This window comes from Octopus sinensis, linkage group LG30, assembly GCF_006345805.1.
Source record: "Octopus sinensis linkage group LG30, ASM634580v1, whole genome shotgun sequence".
Classification (NCBI taxonomy): Eukaryota; Metazoa; Mollusca; class Cephalopoda; order Octopoda; family Octopodidae; genus Octopus; species Octopus sinensis.
This window is the reverse complement of record NC_043026.1, coordinates 681,823-698,938: the sequence shown is the minus strand read 5'-3', so window position 1 is coordinate 698,938 and position 17,116 is coordinate 681,823. Positions and strand designations below refer to the sequence as shown.

Below are 17,116 nucleotides of genomic sequence, written 5' to 3'. Positions count from 1 at the left end.
TCGTCGTCATCATCATCACCACCATCATCATCATCATCATCTTCTCCTTCTCCTTCTTCTTCTTCTTCATCATCATCATCATCAACATCGTCATCTTCTTCTTCTTCACCTTCTTCTTCTTCTTCTACTTCTCCACCTTCTACCTCTTAACTTTGTCACAAATGCTTTTTAGTATAACACCTACGCAAATTCCATAAACAAGCATTTCAATAGAAATATTCTCCTGAATTGAACTGCGACTGCTAGCCGCCACTGACCATTCAAAATACGACCATCAGGGCACTCCCAGATTTTCCCACCCTCTCTCCTCATCAGCCTTCTTCTTCTTCTACCCTACCAAGAATTCACAACGACCTCCAACACACAAGTGCAAACAAGGGAGTCAGAGAAAGGCAGAATGCCACTTATATCTGAACACTACTATAGAAATATTCCTTTAAAAAAACTTTTCTTCTAATTTTTCTAAATTTAATTATTTAATCGTTACAGTTGAAAAGGTCTCAAAATGACCGAAACCGGTACTGAAATGTTCACTATAAAATTATTTTAGCATTTTCTATTTTGACTTATTTTTTCATATATATATATACACATATATATATATGCGTCACATCAAACGCACCAACACCACTGACACGACCAACAAGAATATCGAACACATCCCATCGAATGTGCATTTAGGTATCTAATGTGCTCAGTGAAGTGTGACTGTTCGTATTCATGTTAGACACTAGTTTAGTTTCGTGTGGGTGAAAGCATTACTTGATTAATGACCAGTGTTGCTCTCACTGTGTATGTTATTGACCATTATACAGAGTTGTCGTATCTGCTGATACTGGTGACAGAAGCGAGCAGTGCTGCTATCAGTGAACAGTTCGAAAACCTTCGCTCCGGTTTCACTTGTAGAGACAGTGGTAATATTGTCATCTGTAGGAACTCTGGATTGATATCTGGAGACAGTGCCGACATCTGTGGTAATTCTGGAAGCAGAAGATAATATTCCTTCTACTATAAACACAAGGTCTGAAATTTTGTAGGAAAGGGCTAGTTGATCATATGAACCCCACTGCTCAGCTACTACATGTTTTATTGAGCCTGAAAGGAAAAAAGGATAAGTCGGCCTCTGTATCATTTGAATGCAGTGAACAATATTGTCATTCGTAGGGGTCCTCACTTGACATCTACAGACAGTGGTGACTTCTGTGGTAATTCTGAAAGCGGCATTTGTGGACATCCTTCATATTTTATGACTGGACGGTCATAGTGGACAGACCTGACGTCTCTCGTTGCCCACGAATAGCAAAATCACTGCGTCTACCCACAACAAAGGTAAGATTACATTTGTGCATGTGTGTGTGTGAGAGAGAGAGAGAGAGAGCCTATTCTCTTCCCCTCTCTATGCTCTCCTCTCCTCTACTTCTCTCTATGTTTCTCACTCTCTCTCCGATGACTCTCACTCTCTTTTATCTGTTAATCTTTCTTTTTACATTTGTCCCCTTATCCCTTTCTCTGTCTCCTTATACCAGGATCTATTTCTCCCTATTTCTATCTCTCTATCAATTTCTCTACAGTCTCTTTCTCTTTACCTCTCCCACTTTTGAATTCTGCCTTCCTCTCCTTCTCTCTCTAAATTTTCTCCCTCATCTTCTAACACACACACACACACACACACACACACACACACACACACACACACACACACATACACACACACGCACGCACACACACACACGCACGCACACAAATATTTATATGAATAGTCCTCTGTTGATTCTAGAGCCAAGATGTTCCAGTTTCCTTCTACCATTCCAACCGTGACCACAGTGCTGCTATTAACCCTTACTACAATTCTGACCGTTACCTCAAACCAGCAATTTTATACAGGCAGCTACAGATCTTTGGCTCCTGGGTATTCCTACCGTTACCTTCAGGAACCTCCGACAGAACAATTCTCCTCCACTCAATGTCTACTGAAATGTGCCGCGATTTCTCTAAGCAGCCAATCGGAATTCTTCACTTACAACAATGTCAGCCGTGTTTGTAAGAATTACTCACCGAAAAATATCATGACAGTTGTCAGCACGAATGACAGCAACGAGATGTCCTTCTACAGAAGTAAGTGAATTATTATTACTATTATTATTTTTTTTTCATTATCATTATGATTAATTCCGCCGAGATAACTTTCTTTTTCATATGAATCGACTCTCTTCTGCGTGTATATAGATCATTTTTTATATACCATCCTAGGCCATTTTCCTCTGCTTCGATACAGTCCTGACAACAGATCAAACTTGTCCCACCCTTTCTTCTGGACGAGTACAGCCTATTGGTATCACTCTTCGTGTGGAAGGCTCCGTGTACTCTCAACATTTTTCTGGTCATGCTATTCATTTTTTTCTTTTATCTCTTTTGCCGTTTTATAATTACCGATCCATAACGAAGTGATGCTATTGCCACGTATTAACTGCTTGGATTTTATTGCATTCATTCAATTTTGAGCGAAACACATACCCCAGTCTTCGGAAATTCTCCATCTTCTGTTGGTCTTTCATCGCTTATGTCATTATCTCGTTGAACTCTAGTGCACCAAGATATTTGCATCCTTCCGTTTCAATTTGCTTCATTAAGTCTCTGTTCGGTACTTCAATCCCTGTTAGGGAGTGTCCCCTTTTGTCTCTTTTTAAATAGATTATTCCTCATTTCTTAAGTCCAAATTCCATTCTAATATCAGTACTAAAACAGGGGACCTTGTTCACCAAGGAACATCTTTGCTATCCATTTTTTAATCATCCATGATGGCTAATTGTTTGGGAGTTTTCCTTTAGTTAGTACCCTCAGGTATCACGCAGAAAACGAAAAGCACCAGAGATAGGTGGACTACGGTTACAGGTGTTGATAACGTTAATTCTCCTTTTTTTCTCATTAATACAAGCTATCATTGTTATTCATATATTTGTACGTACCTGACGCGTATGTCACATTTAAGAGAAATAAATTAAATATAAATCTAAATCTCTGGAAGAGATTTGAAACCATCACCTATCTGCTTTAATATTATTTATCAACACCCATGCCTACGGGCCCACAGAAGCAACAACGCTCTTAAGGAGGGAATTAAGATACATAAATTTGACGTGTGTGTCGAGCAAAGGAGAGAGGAATTATTTTATCAGTTATAATCTCTGTCTGTAAAACAAACATCACGGTAGTCCAACAACAGAAGAGAAGCAGTTTGTCAATTTTTACCTTCCCCTCAAAGCAACACAGAGCTTTCAATCCAGCAGCCCTTCTTACAGCTTTGTAGTGTGTGAGTGCGTGAGAGAGTGAGTATTGTAAACAATAAATAAAATAAACATGAATTGGAAAAATCGTATAAATAAAAGGGCATCACTACAGATGTATACACTCCCGAATTTGTTGCTTCATGACATCCAGAAAAATGCATTTTAACAAAGTTTTCTACAAATACCGCTTAAATGTTGTGGCGTCGGGATTTATAAGAAAGAAGTTTTCTGTGGGGTTGGAAAATTCACACGATCTACTTTTCTCCCTTATAATTTTCAGGAAGATAAGTAAGTTTTAATGAAAATTTATACAAATCCCCTCCAAACGCACAGATTACGATTGTAAAGAAATTTGGGAAGAAAATTTTTTCAGAGATTTTGCTATTTTTCTTTTTAAACCACAGCCTTCGAAATAACGGTGTGGGGGTGAGGCATCTTTGTATGAAAAAAGATTTACAAACACATTTTTTACACTCCTCCATCATCGTACCACTCTCTTCGGCACCTGAAGACGACTTCATCGTTTCTTCACTTTGCTTCGCTGTTGCTACCGCGAGATTAGTAGAGATTGTTGTTTAGTTCTTAGTTACTTAGTTGCTTGCGTACATACTTAAATATATACACATTTACTGTTTACTACAATAATTTGGTTCACTAGAATTTTACTAGAAGGGAATGAAAGGTTAGAGGAAACTAGTGCAGCGGCTAGTAATACATCAAAACGTTGGATCTACTGTTACGGGTGTGGAAGTGTATCAAGACATGAGCGTCTTAAATATCCAGCTCGAAATACTGAATGTAGGAAATTCAAGAAGATTGATCATTATTCAAAAGTATACAGGTCTAAATATTCAGTTACTGCATCAATTCAAACTGGTACGGTTGCTTCTGTTCTCTCTGCGTTGCACGCGTCGATGATAGAAATATCTATAAATGGTTTTTCGTTGAAAGCTCCCTTGGACACTGGAAGCTTGGAAAACTTCCTTTCAAAATCTGTGGTTAAATCTCTTCGGCTTCCTACTTCTCCATATAATGGTACTATATCGATGGCTGCAGCTAATTTAAAGTCGTCTGTCAAAGCATGCTGCAAACTAGATATAACTCGGATCTTTTCGGCGTTCACACCATGTAAGAATACCTCCAGAACGGTCATGGGCATTCTTAAATTTTTAACTGTTTCTAAACGTTTTTAAGGCAGGGGGCGAGTGTTGTAATTTTGCTGGATTTGAACCTGTTAGGTGGTGCGTTGTATCACTCTTTTTAGCAGGTGAACATCTTCATTTATTTGACATTTATCAAGTGGACTACTCGTTTTCTTTTCTTCTAGTATACTTGTAAGTAAAAGCCAAAGTTCACGGTTCATGGTTAAAACTGACAGTTTCCTACTATGTTGGTACAAACATACGAACCTACTTAGTTACTTACATACATACTTATACACATACACACTTACTGTTTACTGCAATGATTTGGTTCACTAGATCGGTGAAAAATTCTTTTAAAGTTGTTAATATTTTCAGAGGGGAAGGCGGCAAACTGGCGGAAACGTTAGCACGCCGGGTGAAATTCTTAGCGGTATTTCGTCTGCCGCTACGTTCTGAGTTCAATTTCCGCCGGGGTCGACTTTGCCTTTCATCATTTTGGGGTCGATTAAATAAGTATCAGTTACGCACTGGGGTCGATATAATCGAGTTAATCCGTTTGTCTGTCCTTGTTTGTCCTCCCTGTGTTTAGCCCCTTGTGGGTAGTAAAGAAATAGGTATTTCATCTGCCGCTACGCCCTGAGTTCAAATTCAACCGAGGTCGAATTTGCCTTTCATCATTTTGGGGTCGATAAAATAAGTACCATTTACGCACTGGGGTCGATATATTCGACTTAATCCGTTTGTCTATCCTTGTTTGTCCTCTCTGTGTTTAGCCCCTTATGGGTAGTAAAGAAATAAGTATTTCGCCTGTTGACTCGTTCTGAGTTCAAATTCCGCCCAGGTCGACTTTGCCTTTCATCCACTCGGGGTCGATATATTAAGTACCAGTTCAACACTGGGCTCGATGTAATCCATTCATGGCCTCCCCAAAATTGCTGCCCTGTGTTCTCCAAAAACTTCTGTTCTGGCTACATGGAAATGATTGTGTAGTCCCCTGTTGAATTATGCTTTATCATGTCCATTTTGTATTTGTTCCTTTGTCTTACTTTTTTTCCGCTGCATTCAATACTCCATCATTCCCGACACTAGCAAGGTTTCCATTTGCTCAGCTCGCATACAGACAAACAGTGTCTGTACGTGGATGATGGGCTCCATGCATCTTTAGAAGCTTTCTCGTTTTCCTGTCCATCTCCTATACCTCCTCCTCTCTTCAGTTCAGGATGCCAACGCCATACCCAACTCTGAAAGTGTGCGCAAGTTCTTTGCCGAAATTATGTTACTGGCATTGAGTTTTGAAGCCTATATCATCATGACTACTACTACTACTACTACTACTACTATTATTATTGTTGTTGGTATTATTATAATTATTTCAGGTAGCCAATGGATTAAAACTTATGCCATATCAATGGGAGCTGGTTCGAAAGTATATGATTCATTTATGAATATAGGAAGTCCTTCAACCTGGAATGTGGACGAATGCAGAGGTATCTTTTGTCCCAGCTTCTTCCGGCATCCTATCCTGGATTACTGGAACTATCTTCTAATTGAGGAGGTATGTATGCATACACATACACGCGCACAAATGCATATTATTATTTCCATAATAATAGTAATACTGATAAACAAATATATATATATATATATATATATATATATATATATATATATATATATATGGAGGCGCAATATATATGTGTGTCACATTTTTGACCTGTAAAAATTATTTATTGGGAAGGCAAAGCAGTGTTGTAAAGAATTTTATCTGCGGCAAACCGCGGTGAGATTCATGGCCTCCCCCAAATTGTTGCCCTTGTGGAAAAGATTTGAAACCATTGTTATTAATTCTTTTTATAATAGGTTTTGCTGGAACTCCTAGAATCTTGCATGCGTAGCAAGCTTGCTGTTTGCAGCCTACGGTGCTATGCTACCCGTCCTTTTCATAGACAAAAGACTTTCCTTATTGGGAATGACGAGTGAATAAACGACAAAATCGATGAAATCTCCTTAGGATACATGACTGGTAAAAGTCTTATTCAGCTCGGCACAAAGTAATGCATGTGGACCTCGGTGGCTCTCGAATTATTTTGTCATTCTTTTTGTGATATGGCAAGATTGAGTTACAAACAAACCTTGAAGGAAGAGCGAAGCCAGAAAACTATCAGAGCCCAGATTAAGGGCAGTAAATAAGATTAGCTAGAACACATCTCGTGAAAACCTCTTTCTGATAACACCAGGCAAACCGTCCGATGAATATCCCAAGGGAGACAAGCGTGACAGATCAAAATCAACGTGGAAAATTTCTACAGAAACTGAAGAAGTATCAGGCGGTTATACCTGGGGGAAACTATAACTTATTGCCAAATTTAGAGACAGAATTCTAATGGAACTAAGAAGGCATGTCGTCGGGCGTTTTTTCCGCTGTATGTCTAACTACTAAATTCAGCGTTTCAGTGTGTTCTCTCCGGGCTACACATTTTGGGTGGGAATAAATTTTAGTTGATTAATTCAACAAGCTGTATTTAGCAGACAATGATATATCAAGCACTAATTAATATAAAAATATTGCTAGTACATATAATTTTATCTCTTATCTCTTTGTAATAATAATATATTGTTAATATATTGGACGCCATGATAGATAGTTAGCTCCTACACGCATCTTTTTCTCTCCTTGTTTCTCTCCTTGTTTTTGCCAGTGTATCTTTCTGTCGAAGAGCATAGGCTCGAAACGTAAAAGACTTTTTCTATTCCTGAGCGCTATGCTAATACATTTGTTTGTTTGTACTCCACCTGCCTTCGTCTTTTGTTTATTTTCGTAAACTTGCCCTTTATTTATACATATATATATGCATATATATATATATATATATATATATATATATTATATATATATATATATATATATATATATATATGGAGGCGCAATGGCCCAGTGGTTATAAAATATTTCTTTTATATGTTTATATATGTTTTATATATATATGTGTGTGTGTGTGTGGTGTGTGTGTGTGTGTGTGTGTGTTTGTGTATGTATATATATATACTCTTTTACTTGTTTCAGTCATTTGACTGTGGCCATGCTAGAGCACTGCCTTTAGTCGAGCAACTCGTCCCCGGGACTTATTCTTTTGTCAGCCCAGTACTTATTCTATCGGTCTCTTTTGCCGAACCGCTAAGTAACGGGGACATAAACACACCACTATCGGTTGTCAAGCAATGCTAGGGGGACAAACACACACACACAAACACACACACGCATATATATATATATATATATATATATATATATATATACATATATGCGACGGGCTTCTTTCAGTTTCCGTCTACCAAATCCACTCACAAGGCTTTGGTCAGCCCGAGGCTATAGTAGAAGACACTTGCCCAATGTGCCAAGCAGTGGAACTGAACCCGGAACCATGTGGTTGGTAAACAAGCTACTTACCACACAGCCACTCCTGCGCCTATATATATATATAATTGAGTGATACTACACACTGATTGGTCAGAATACAGTTTGCAAACCTAGCAATCTGGAGCCCACACAGCTGTATTTAAGGCACAGATTTCATCATCTCGCTACAGTCAAAAATTGTGAAGTATGACTGTCACCACTACTACATGAACCTGAAGATTGCAGAATTTAAGGCATAAAAGTACTAGTTCAATCAGAATGAACATTTAACATTCTATTATCTTATATTATATCATTATAAGATTGTAAATAAAACGTAAAAATCAGAACTTACTAACGAACTAAGTTGCCTATGTGACTTTTGAGTACACTATACACTAAAAGGCTGCACGTATATTAATACTACGAACATTCCCTTTTTACACGAACATCAGCCCTAAAGCATACGCATATTTTCCATATGTTTTTCCCCCAAATCTCTCGTCGTTTGGCAACACCTCCAGCAAGGTAGACGGAAACTGAAAGGAGCCAGTCATGTTTTTTAAAGCAACGACAAGCTAGATGTGTCTGTTCACCTCCAACAATCGAGAAAGGTCGCCATATTTCGATGTTTAACAAATATCTTTGTAGAGTGTGGGGTTACATAATAGATCGGTCTCTTACCTAACACACCATTGAACCCCTATTGAGAAACCGATGGGTTAGATCGTCTGTAATGTATGTATAAAACTGTACACTTTGATCAATGTTATATATATTACATATGTGTGTGTATATATATGTGTGTGGGTGTGTGTGTATTCTTATAGTCTTTTATTTGTTTCAGTCATTTGACTGCGGCCATGCTGGAGCACTGCCCTTAGTCGAGCAAATCGACCCCAGGACTTATTTTTTTAAGCTTAGTACTTATTCTATCGGTCTTTCATACCGAGCCGCTAAATGACGGGGACGTAAACACAACAACATCGGTTGTCAAGCGATGTTGGCGGGACAAACACAGACACAAACATATACATATATTATATATATACGACGGGATTCTTTCAGTTTCCGTCTACAAAATCCACTCCTTCATCCTCAAAACGACTGCTCCCTAAGTCCTACTTCAGTGTTTCATCTTCGGGAACTACCGAAAGTCACAGGGAGCATGTTCTAAATTACAGAGACGGTGAAAGACAGTTTTAATGCCCTCTCTGTAACATAGTTGATTACCAGGATGGAATTGTGCATTGGTACATTGTACTGGTGAAGGTGCTACCGGCAGGAACCGAAGGGCTCCGGACGTTTACGACGAAATCTCTTCGTGGGCTCCCTCAAAATCTCCTCAACGTACTTGTTTGATCTCTTGGCCAGAGGGAATCCAGTAGACGTAGATGATGCCACTGCTGTCGTAGAAGGGGGGTGATCATGAGCTTCCCACTGGACTTGCTTCGCCTGGCCTTCTTGGGTCTGAAGGAGACAAGTTATTTTCATTGGACACTTTGTCTCTTCGTCTCTTGATCGTAACAGTAGAACTCTCTTTCGTTAAAGGTCACTAGAGACTCATGTAGTCTTGCATTGGAGGTCGTACTGCAGCTCCATTTAATTGAAAAATATAGTCATTAGAACAATTTAAATACAGCGCTATCTTCAGCTGCAAGAAATATTGATTTTTAACAGACAACATATATTAATGTAATTTTTCTTAAATACTTTAACCGAGCAAGAGGACGGAAGAATTTCATGTTGTCACTATTGCAGCAAGAATAGCTATGGTACTTAGGTTGAGGCACCAGAATTCAGTATAGTATTATCCATGCAATTTCAAAGTAAGGTGATTAAAATCAAAATAAGCAACAAAGATATCCAGAGGTAATGCAGGTATCCGTTTTGTTTATTTGAATTATATACACACACACACACACACACACACACACACATATATATATATATATATATATATATATATATATATACACACACATACACGCATACATACTCGTACCTACATTCACATGCACACACACATACAAACAGGCATGCGCATGTAAAACTTGCAATGTAAAAATTTTTTTGTTGTTGTTTTCAGGTGAAACTTGTGTTATACAAAAAGGAAACAGCCGTAGTAACAATGGTGTTTAATGGACGAAATACAACTCTTGAAAACTGGTTCTCTGCTAAAAACCTGAAAAGTTCCCCATGGGACGATCTGGCAACGAGCCCCCAAAATCATTTCTCAATAACGGGCGTTGGGTAGGTCATCATTATCACTTCATATTACTCAATTGGCTTTAGATTCCGGGTTCAAATTTAATCCCTTTCAGAACCGCTTAAGAAAAAGAAAAAATGAAAGTTAAGTCCAAGATGGATGTTCTCAATTCTTTTCCTTCTCTCCGAAATTCCTCATACAGAGCATTCGTCACGAGTTATTTTGAATTTATTTTCGAAATCGAAAATAAATTTTGCATTATATTCTTTGCACGAATAATTTTTATATACAGATTATTATTTAAAGATTATGTTTGCATAAACGCTGTCTGTCTGTCTATCTATCTATCTATCTATCTATCTATCTATCTATCTATCTCTCTCTCTATCTATCTATCTATCTATCTATCTATCTATCTGTCTGTCTGTCTGTCTGTCTGTCTGTCTGTCTATCTATCTATCTATCTATCTATCTATCTATCTATCTATCTAGCTATCCATCTATCTATCTGTCTGTCTGTCTGTCTGTCTATCTATCTATCTATCTATCTATCTATCTCTCTCTCTATCTATCTATCTATCTATCTATCTATCTGTCTGTCTGTCTGTCTGTCTGTCTGTCTGTCTGTCTGTCTATCTATGTGTCTATCTACATATTTATGTAGCTATCTACCTCTCTGTCTATCTACCCACTTGTCTATCTATCTATCTATCTATCTATCTATCTATCTATCTATCTATCTATCTATCTATCTACCTATCTGTCTGTCTTTCTGTCTACCTATCTATCTATCCATCCATCCATCCATCCATCCAAGTTACGGGAACGTAAACACAGCAACACCGGTTGTCAAGCGATAGTGGGGAACAAACGTGCACACATTCAAACATAAACCCCCACAAATACATACACATACATACATACATACATACATACATACATACATACATACATAGATGCATACATACATACATACATACATACATACATACATACATACATACATACATACATGCATACATACATACATGCACAAGTAAGCACATAAATTGTGAAACAAGGTGGATAAAATAGTATTCGAATACCGAAGGTAGAGCAATATGATATTTTTATCACAGCTGCAAAAAGATCATAAAACTGTTACTCATGAGGCCTTCACGAAATGGCTGGAGCGCTACAACATGTATATTTAAGTCAGGGAATTTTACTTAGCAGAAGATTAGAGTTTTGTACTTCGTTGACATTAATAAATGCCTTTCCAGATAAAGTAATGCACATTGCGGAGGTTAAACAGCAAAAAGATCTGAAACCAGCCCTTTTATATTTTTCTCTCTACAGAAAGATCCGCCGATTCTATGTGTCAGCTTTTCATAACGCATGTCACGGAGATACCGGCTGGTTGTCTATTAATGAAAAATTCCATGTATGTGGTTGGGAAAAATTAAGCTATTTCCCTGCAATCTTATACTCCAACACAAAGTCGAAAACCATATGGCATAACGGTAAGTATTTCGTCGTCTGTCTATTTTATTATCTTGGCTTTCTGTTTCGAAGTTTCAGTGAGTTAGATTGAGCTGAGTCTATTGTGTATGCGGCGTAGGGAACTACGGCCATTTTGGCGCCGTCTGTTCAGCGTCTCTCATTCGACGCCGATTTATTTCACATTAGACGCGTTTTAATGTTTATCTCGTTTTAATGCTTCTTCCGTTCACTCAGCCCTTTTCTTCTCTGTCTATCTATCTGTCTGTCTGTCTCGTTCCCTCCCTCTCTCTCTCTCTCTTCTAGTTATATGTTGTGGAGGATGAGGTAAAAGCGAAGTAGGACCTCTTTGCTTCGGGGTGGTCGGGCTCTACTGACGTGCGTGGACATACGTTCTAGAGGGAATTTAACTTTAGGTTTTGGCCAGGGGTTAGGCGGTTAGGGTGTTTTCAAATGTAAGTCCACGCTGCAAGAGAACCTGAGAGGAAGGTGGATGGTACTTCGTCCCTCATACTACAAATGTAATGTCTTTCCCTCTCCCTTTCTCCCCCCCTCTGTCATATTAGTATATGTTGCTAACTGGGTTCAGGATATGTGTGTGTGTTGTGAGGAGGGGGTATGCTTCTGTCTGTATGTGTGTATACGTGTGATGATGATGATGATGATGATGATGATGATGATGATGATGATGATGATGATGATGATGACGACGATGTTGTTGTTGATGATGATGATGATGATGATGATGATGATGAAGGTGATGATGACGACAATGATAATGATGGTGATGTTGTTACTTTCAGGATATGGAACAGCTGATTCCATGGCCATATTCATTCGAATGAAATCGAACTAATATCGATCGCAGGATATCCACACCAAGCGCTATTCTGAGTGTTAACTGTTGTTGTTGTTGCTATCGGCCGATCCCAAGTCGACCACCACCAATGCTCACAATTCAACTGATCAATGCCACCCCACCCACACACACACACACACCTCCCCGAAAGGATGAAAGGCAAAGTCGACCTCGGCGGAATTTGAACTCACAACGTAACGCAGACGAAATACCGCTAAGCATTTCGCCCGGCGTGCTACATACGTATGCATATACATATAATAATATATATATATATATATATATATATATATACATATATATATATATATATATATATATATATATATATACATACGTATGCATATAATATATATATATGTATATATACATATCCATACTCATCGTCAGGCTGAGTCGATATCTTTGCAAGTGTCACAACCAAAGCTTTTATTAAACAGCACACCAACTCCAGAGACTTAACCCTACCACTTCACACAGCCATCATTGTTGTTTTGTTCTATTCAACTGCTTCCCTCTAAGGACTGGTACACGCGGTATCCAAAGAAACAAGACCAAAACATCCACCACGAAGCACCACATTACGCCACAGCAATCGACCACCACAGCAGCTGCGAATTGTCGTCCGTTGTTAAAACTCAAGCAACAACAATGGAATCATTACTGCCATCACTGTTTCTATAACATGAACCACGCTTAAATTATTGACTTCTATTAACCACCATTATAATCATATATATATATATTCTTGTTTCACATTTATGTTTTTAATCCGGTATATATATATATATATATATATATACAAATTATATATGTTTTTATTAATATTTTGCAATTTACTTAATCATTGACATTTTACTGTTATTTTAATTTAAATATTTCTATTATATGTAATTTTCTAGATGGTGTAATTTAATTGTTCCTTTTGAATTGATAAAAGGTGTTTTTTTTCTAATTTATATATATAAATTATATTGTGTGAAATTTTTGATTTAGTATTTCTAAATTGAATTTTTTTTCCTTGTAAGTTTTAGATTTTATTCCCTCAAATAATAATTATTTTATATATATATATATATATATATAATATATATATATATATATATATATATATAGTTAATCCAAACCAGAAAGCACAAAAAACCACAACAACGCGAGGACGTGGAACAAATATAGTATTACTGGACGCTCAGGAAAGAAGGAAAGAAGGAGGATTTAACGTTTCGAGCAGAGCTCTTCGTCGGAAACATAGGAGAAGGAAAGATCCAAAGAAGGGAAGACAGAGGGAAAAAAATCACCAACGGTACACACGCGGTCACATTATATATATATATATATATATATATATATATATATATATATATATATATATATATATATATATATACACACATATATATATAGATTATTTCTAGACAACAGTTAAATGTTTTATTTATGCTGGGAAACACAACTCCTATGAATAATGTAAAAATATATATCCGCAAGTCATCTGGAAATGAACAAGATTAAAAAGAAGCGACGAGTATGGATTTGTGGACATGTTGCTCATGTTTTAAGCCATCGTTAACTCATCGCTTAAAAGCTAGTATCTGTGTTGAACGATTTGTAATAGTGTTTGTGTGTAGTATGCAAACAGTATAGGAAATTCAATGTGTTAGAGTAATATTTGATATATTAATTTATCTCAATCTTTCAATATTACGTCTAAGAATTTCGAGCCCATATTATCTGACAATCACCAGACAAGGCTGGTTGGTTAAATTAATTCTTATATTGACTATTGTTGTTGCTGTTGCTGCTGCTGTTGAGCGAACGGTCATCGTCCCAGAGCTCGCAAGATTGGAGAAGTCCGAAACGTGGTCCTTTGCTATTCGTAAGACCCGCAGAAGAGAAAGCAGGTCAACCCCCTACACCGAGAGCATCGACGGATGGATGAATGCGCATCCAGGCTCAGCGGTTGCGTAGGAAGTCGGGGACAAGAAACAGGAAGAAAGAGTGAGGGGAAGTTGTGGCGAAAGAGTACAACAGGGGTCGCCACCACCCCTGTCGGAGCCTCGTGGAGCTTTAGGTGTTTTCGCTCAATAAACACAGACAATGCCTGGTCTGGGAATCGAAACCGCGATCTCCGACCGCGAGTCCGCTGCCCTCCATTGGGCCATGGCGCCTCCACGACTATTGTTGTTCGGGTGGTGAGCTGGCCAAATTGCGAGCACGGCGGGCATAATGCTTAGCGATATTTCGTCTGTCTTTGTGCTTTGAGTTCAAATTCCGACGCGGTCGACTTTTCCTTTCCTTGTTTCCGGGTCGATAAAATAGGTATCAGCTAAAAACTGAGGATAGATAAAATCGACCACACATGAAATTGCTGGCCTTGTGTTAAAATTTGAAACTTATGTTGACTATTGTTTACGCGATATGCTTTCAGGTTTTAATGAATTCATGTTGTTGTGATAGAAAAGGCTTAGATCGATAAGTTCGATAAAGCCCCAACCATCAGTAAGATCAGCGCTGACATAAGGTCAATATGGCGGCACTCACACGAACAAATAAACTGAAAAATAAGTAATAGTTAATTTAGATATGATACAAAATAGAGAGTGAGGTGGGGAAAAGAATATAGATGTGAGATATGCAGGGATATTGAATTTGTAGATCCATTTTTTTAGGCAAAATGGTATATACATGTAAGATTTCAATACTTTATGAGTAAGATCCGACAGTACGGAAAAATTTATATATAATACTAGCAGTATCGCCCGGCGTTGCTCGGGTTTGTAAGGGAAATAACTATATAAGCATTTTTAGAGAGTTACTTCTCTTATAGATGCCAATTCGGGCTTTCTTAGCCATTTCTGTTTTGGTGTCTTCAAGCCATGAAGTTGTTGTTCTAAAAGAACGCTGGTCTCCTTGACAACGCTTTACGACGTTGATTTCCTTAAACTCCCTTCCCCACAGCTTCACGAGCGAGGGAAGAAGGGGGAGAAGCAAACACAGGTGCAGGTGTGACCATGGACGCCAACTCCGCCGCCATCGACACACGAAAAATTATGCATTAAAATGGAATAAAAAATTATGTTAAATTATTTTTAAAATCGAAGACTCATCGTAGACGCGCGCTAATAGCCAGACGGGCTCGATATTAATCACGACTATAAGATACCCGAATTTGGTTAAACTGCACCGCAAAATGTGGGAGTAGTTAGGAATCTAAATCGAAGGGGACAGACACTCACACAACTACAGTTTTATATATATAGATATATATATATATATATATATATTATATATACTCCTTACTCCTTTACTTGTTTCAGTCATTTGACTGCGGCCATGCTGGAGCACCGCCTTTTAGTCGAGCAACTCGACCCCGGGACTTATTCTTTTGTAAGCCCAGTACTTATTCTATCGGTCTCTTTTGCCGAACCGCTAAGTGAGGGACGTAAACACACCAGCATCGGTTGTCAAGCAATGCTAGGGGAACAAACACAGACACACAAACATATATATATATATATATATAGAATTATACGACAGGCTTCTTTCAGTTCCGTCTACCAAATCCACTCACAAGGCATGGTCGGCCGGGACTATAGCAGAAGACACTTGCCCAAGATGCCACGCAGTGGGACTGAACCCAGAACCATGTGGTTGTTAGCAAGCTACTTACTACACAGCCACTCCTGCGCCTATATATATATATATATATATATATATATATATCCTTAAATCATTAAAAGTTTTAGCCCGAAGGCCGCGGCCATGCTGGTGCACCACCGCTGAATGAGCTACACTAATTGTGAATCCACCTCTGATACGTGGCACTTGATCAACAAGGGAGTTCTTCGATGCTGCTGCCCGCATCCGCGTCTCCTGTCGTTGAGGTAGGTTCATCTGGGACTCCAACAAGAAGAGATCCATTAGTTTAAAAGAAACCCACATCCACACCATGTAAGTCTCTCAGGCATTTAGGGAGGATGTTAAAGAGTGTGGTCCTCTGAAACCCAAGCTGTTGCAGTATCTGGTCCTGTATTATATATATATATATATATGTGTGGTGTGTGGTGTGTGGTGTGTGTGTGTGTGTGTGTGTGTGTATTACAAATGAGATAAGGGTTGTGAGTGCAACCCACCATGGGATAACAAATATCCATATAATGCTAGTAAAGCACCAACAAAGTTAATACATAAATGTTAAGAATTGCGATGCCATTAATTCATTTATTGTATTATATGGGCAAAGGTAAAATGTTTTACCACAAATTAATAATACAAAATAAGAAAATGGAGAAATACACCTTAATCAATAATCAACTACCAGATAATATCCAATCACATAATTTATTAAACCATACATATGAACATCAAGGGTTAATAAATTATGTGATGGGGTATTATCTGGTAGTTGATTATTGATTAAGGTGTATTTCTCCATTTTCTTTTTTTGTATTATACGTATATATATATTATATATATATATATATAGATATATATATATATGCCTAAACATAGATACTGAGATATATATATATTATATATATATATCTATATATATATAGACACATATATATGCATGCATATCTATCTATCTATCTATCTATCTATCTATATATCTATCTATCTATCTATTATCTATCTACTATCTATGCACAACATCTGTGGGCGTGTGTGTGTGGCACATACAAGTACAGAAGGCACGTGAAGGAAACGCGATTGATTACAGTAATCAAAATCTTCCGC

General features: G+C 37.9%; 1 protein-coding gene across 1 annotated transcript; it reads left to right on the top strand.

The window, feature by feature from the left end:
* The first annotated feature begins 805 nt into the window (after positions 1–805).
* On the top strand, positions 806–12,573 carry LOC118768577. Its single transcript, XM_036515350.1, has 6 exons — positions 806–1,329; positions 1,778–2,115; positions 5,809–5,987; positions 9,919–10,082; positions 11,377–11,540; positions 12,321–12,573. Exons 2-6 carry the CDS (start codon positions 1,785–1,787, stop codon positions 12,371–12,373), a joined length of 891 nt encoding a protein of 296 aa, XP_036371243.1. The 5' UTR covers positions 806–1,329; positions 1,778–1,784; the 3' UTR covers positions 12,374–12,573.
* The last annotated feature ends 4,543 nt before the right edge of the window (positions 12,574–17,116 follow it).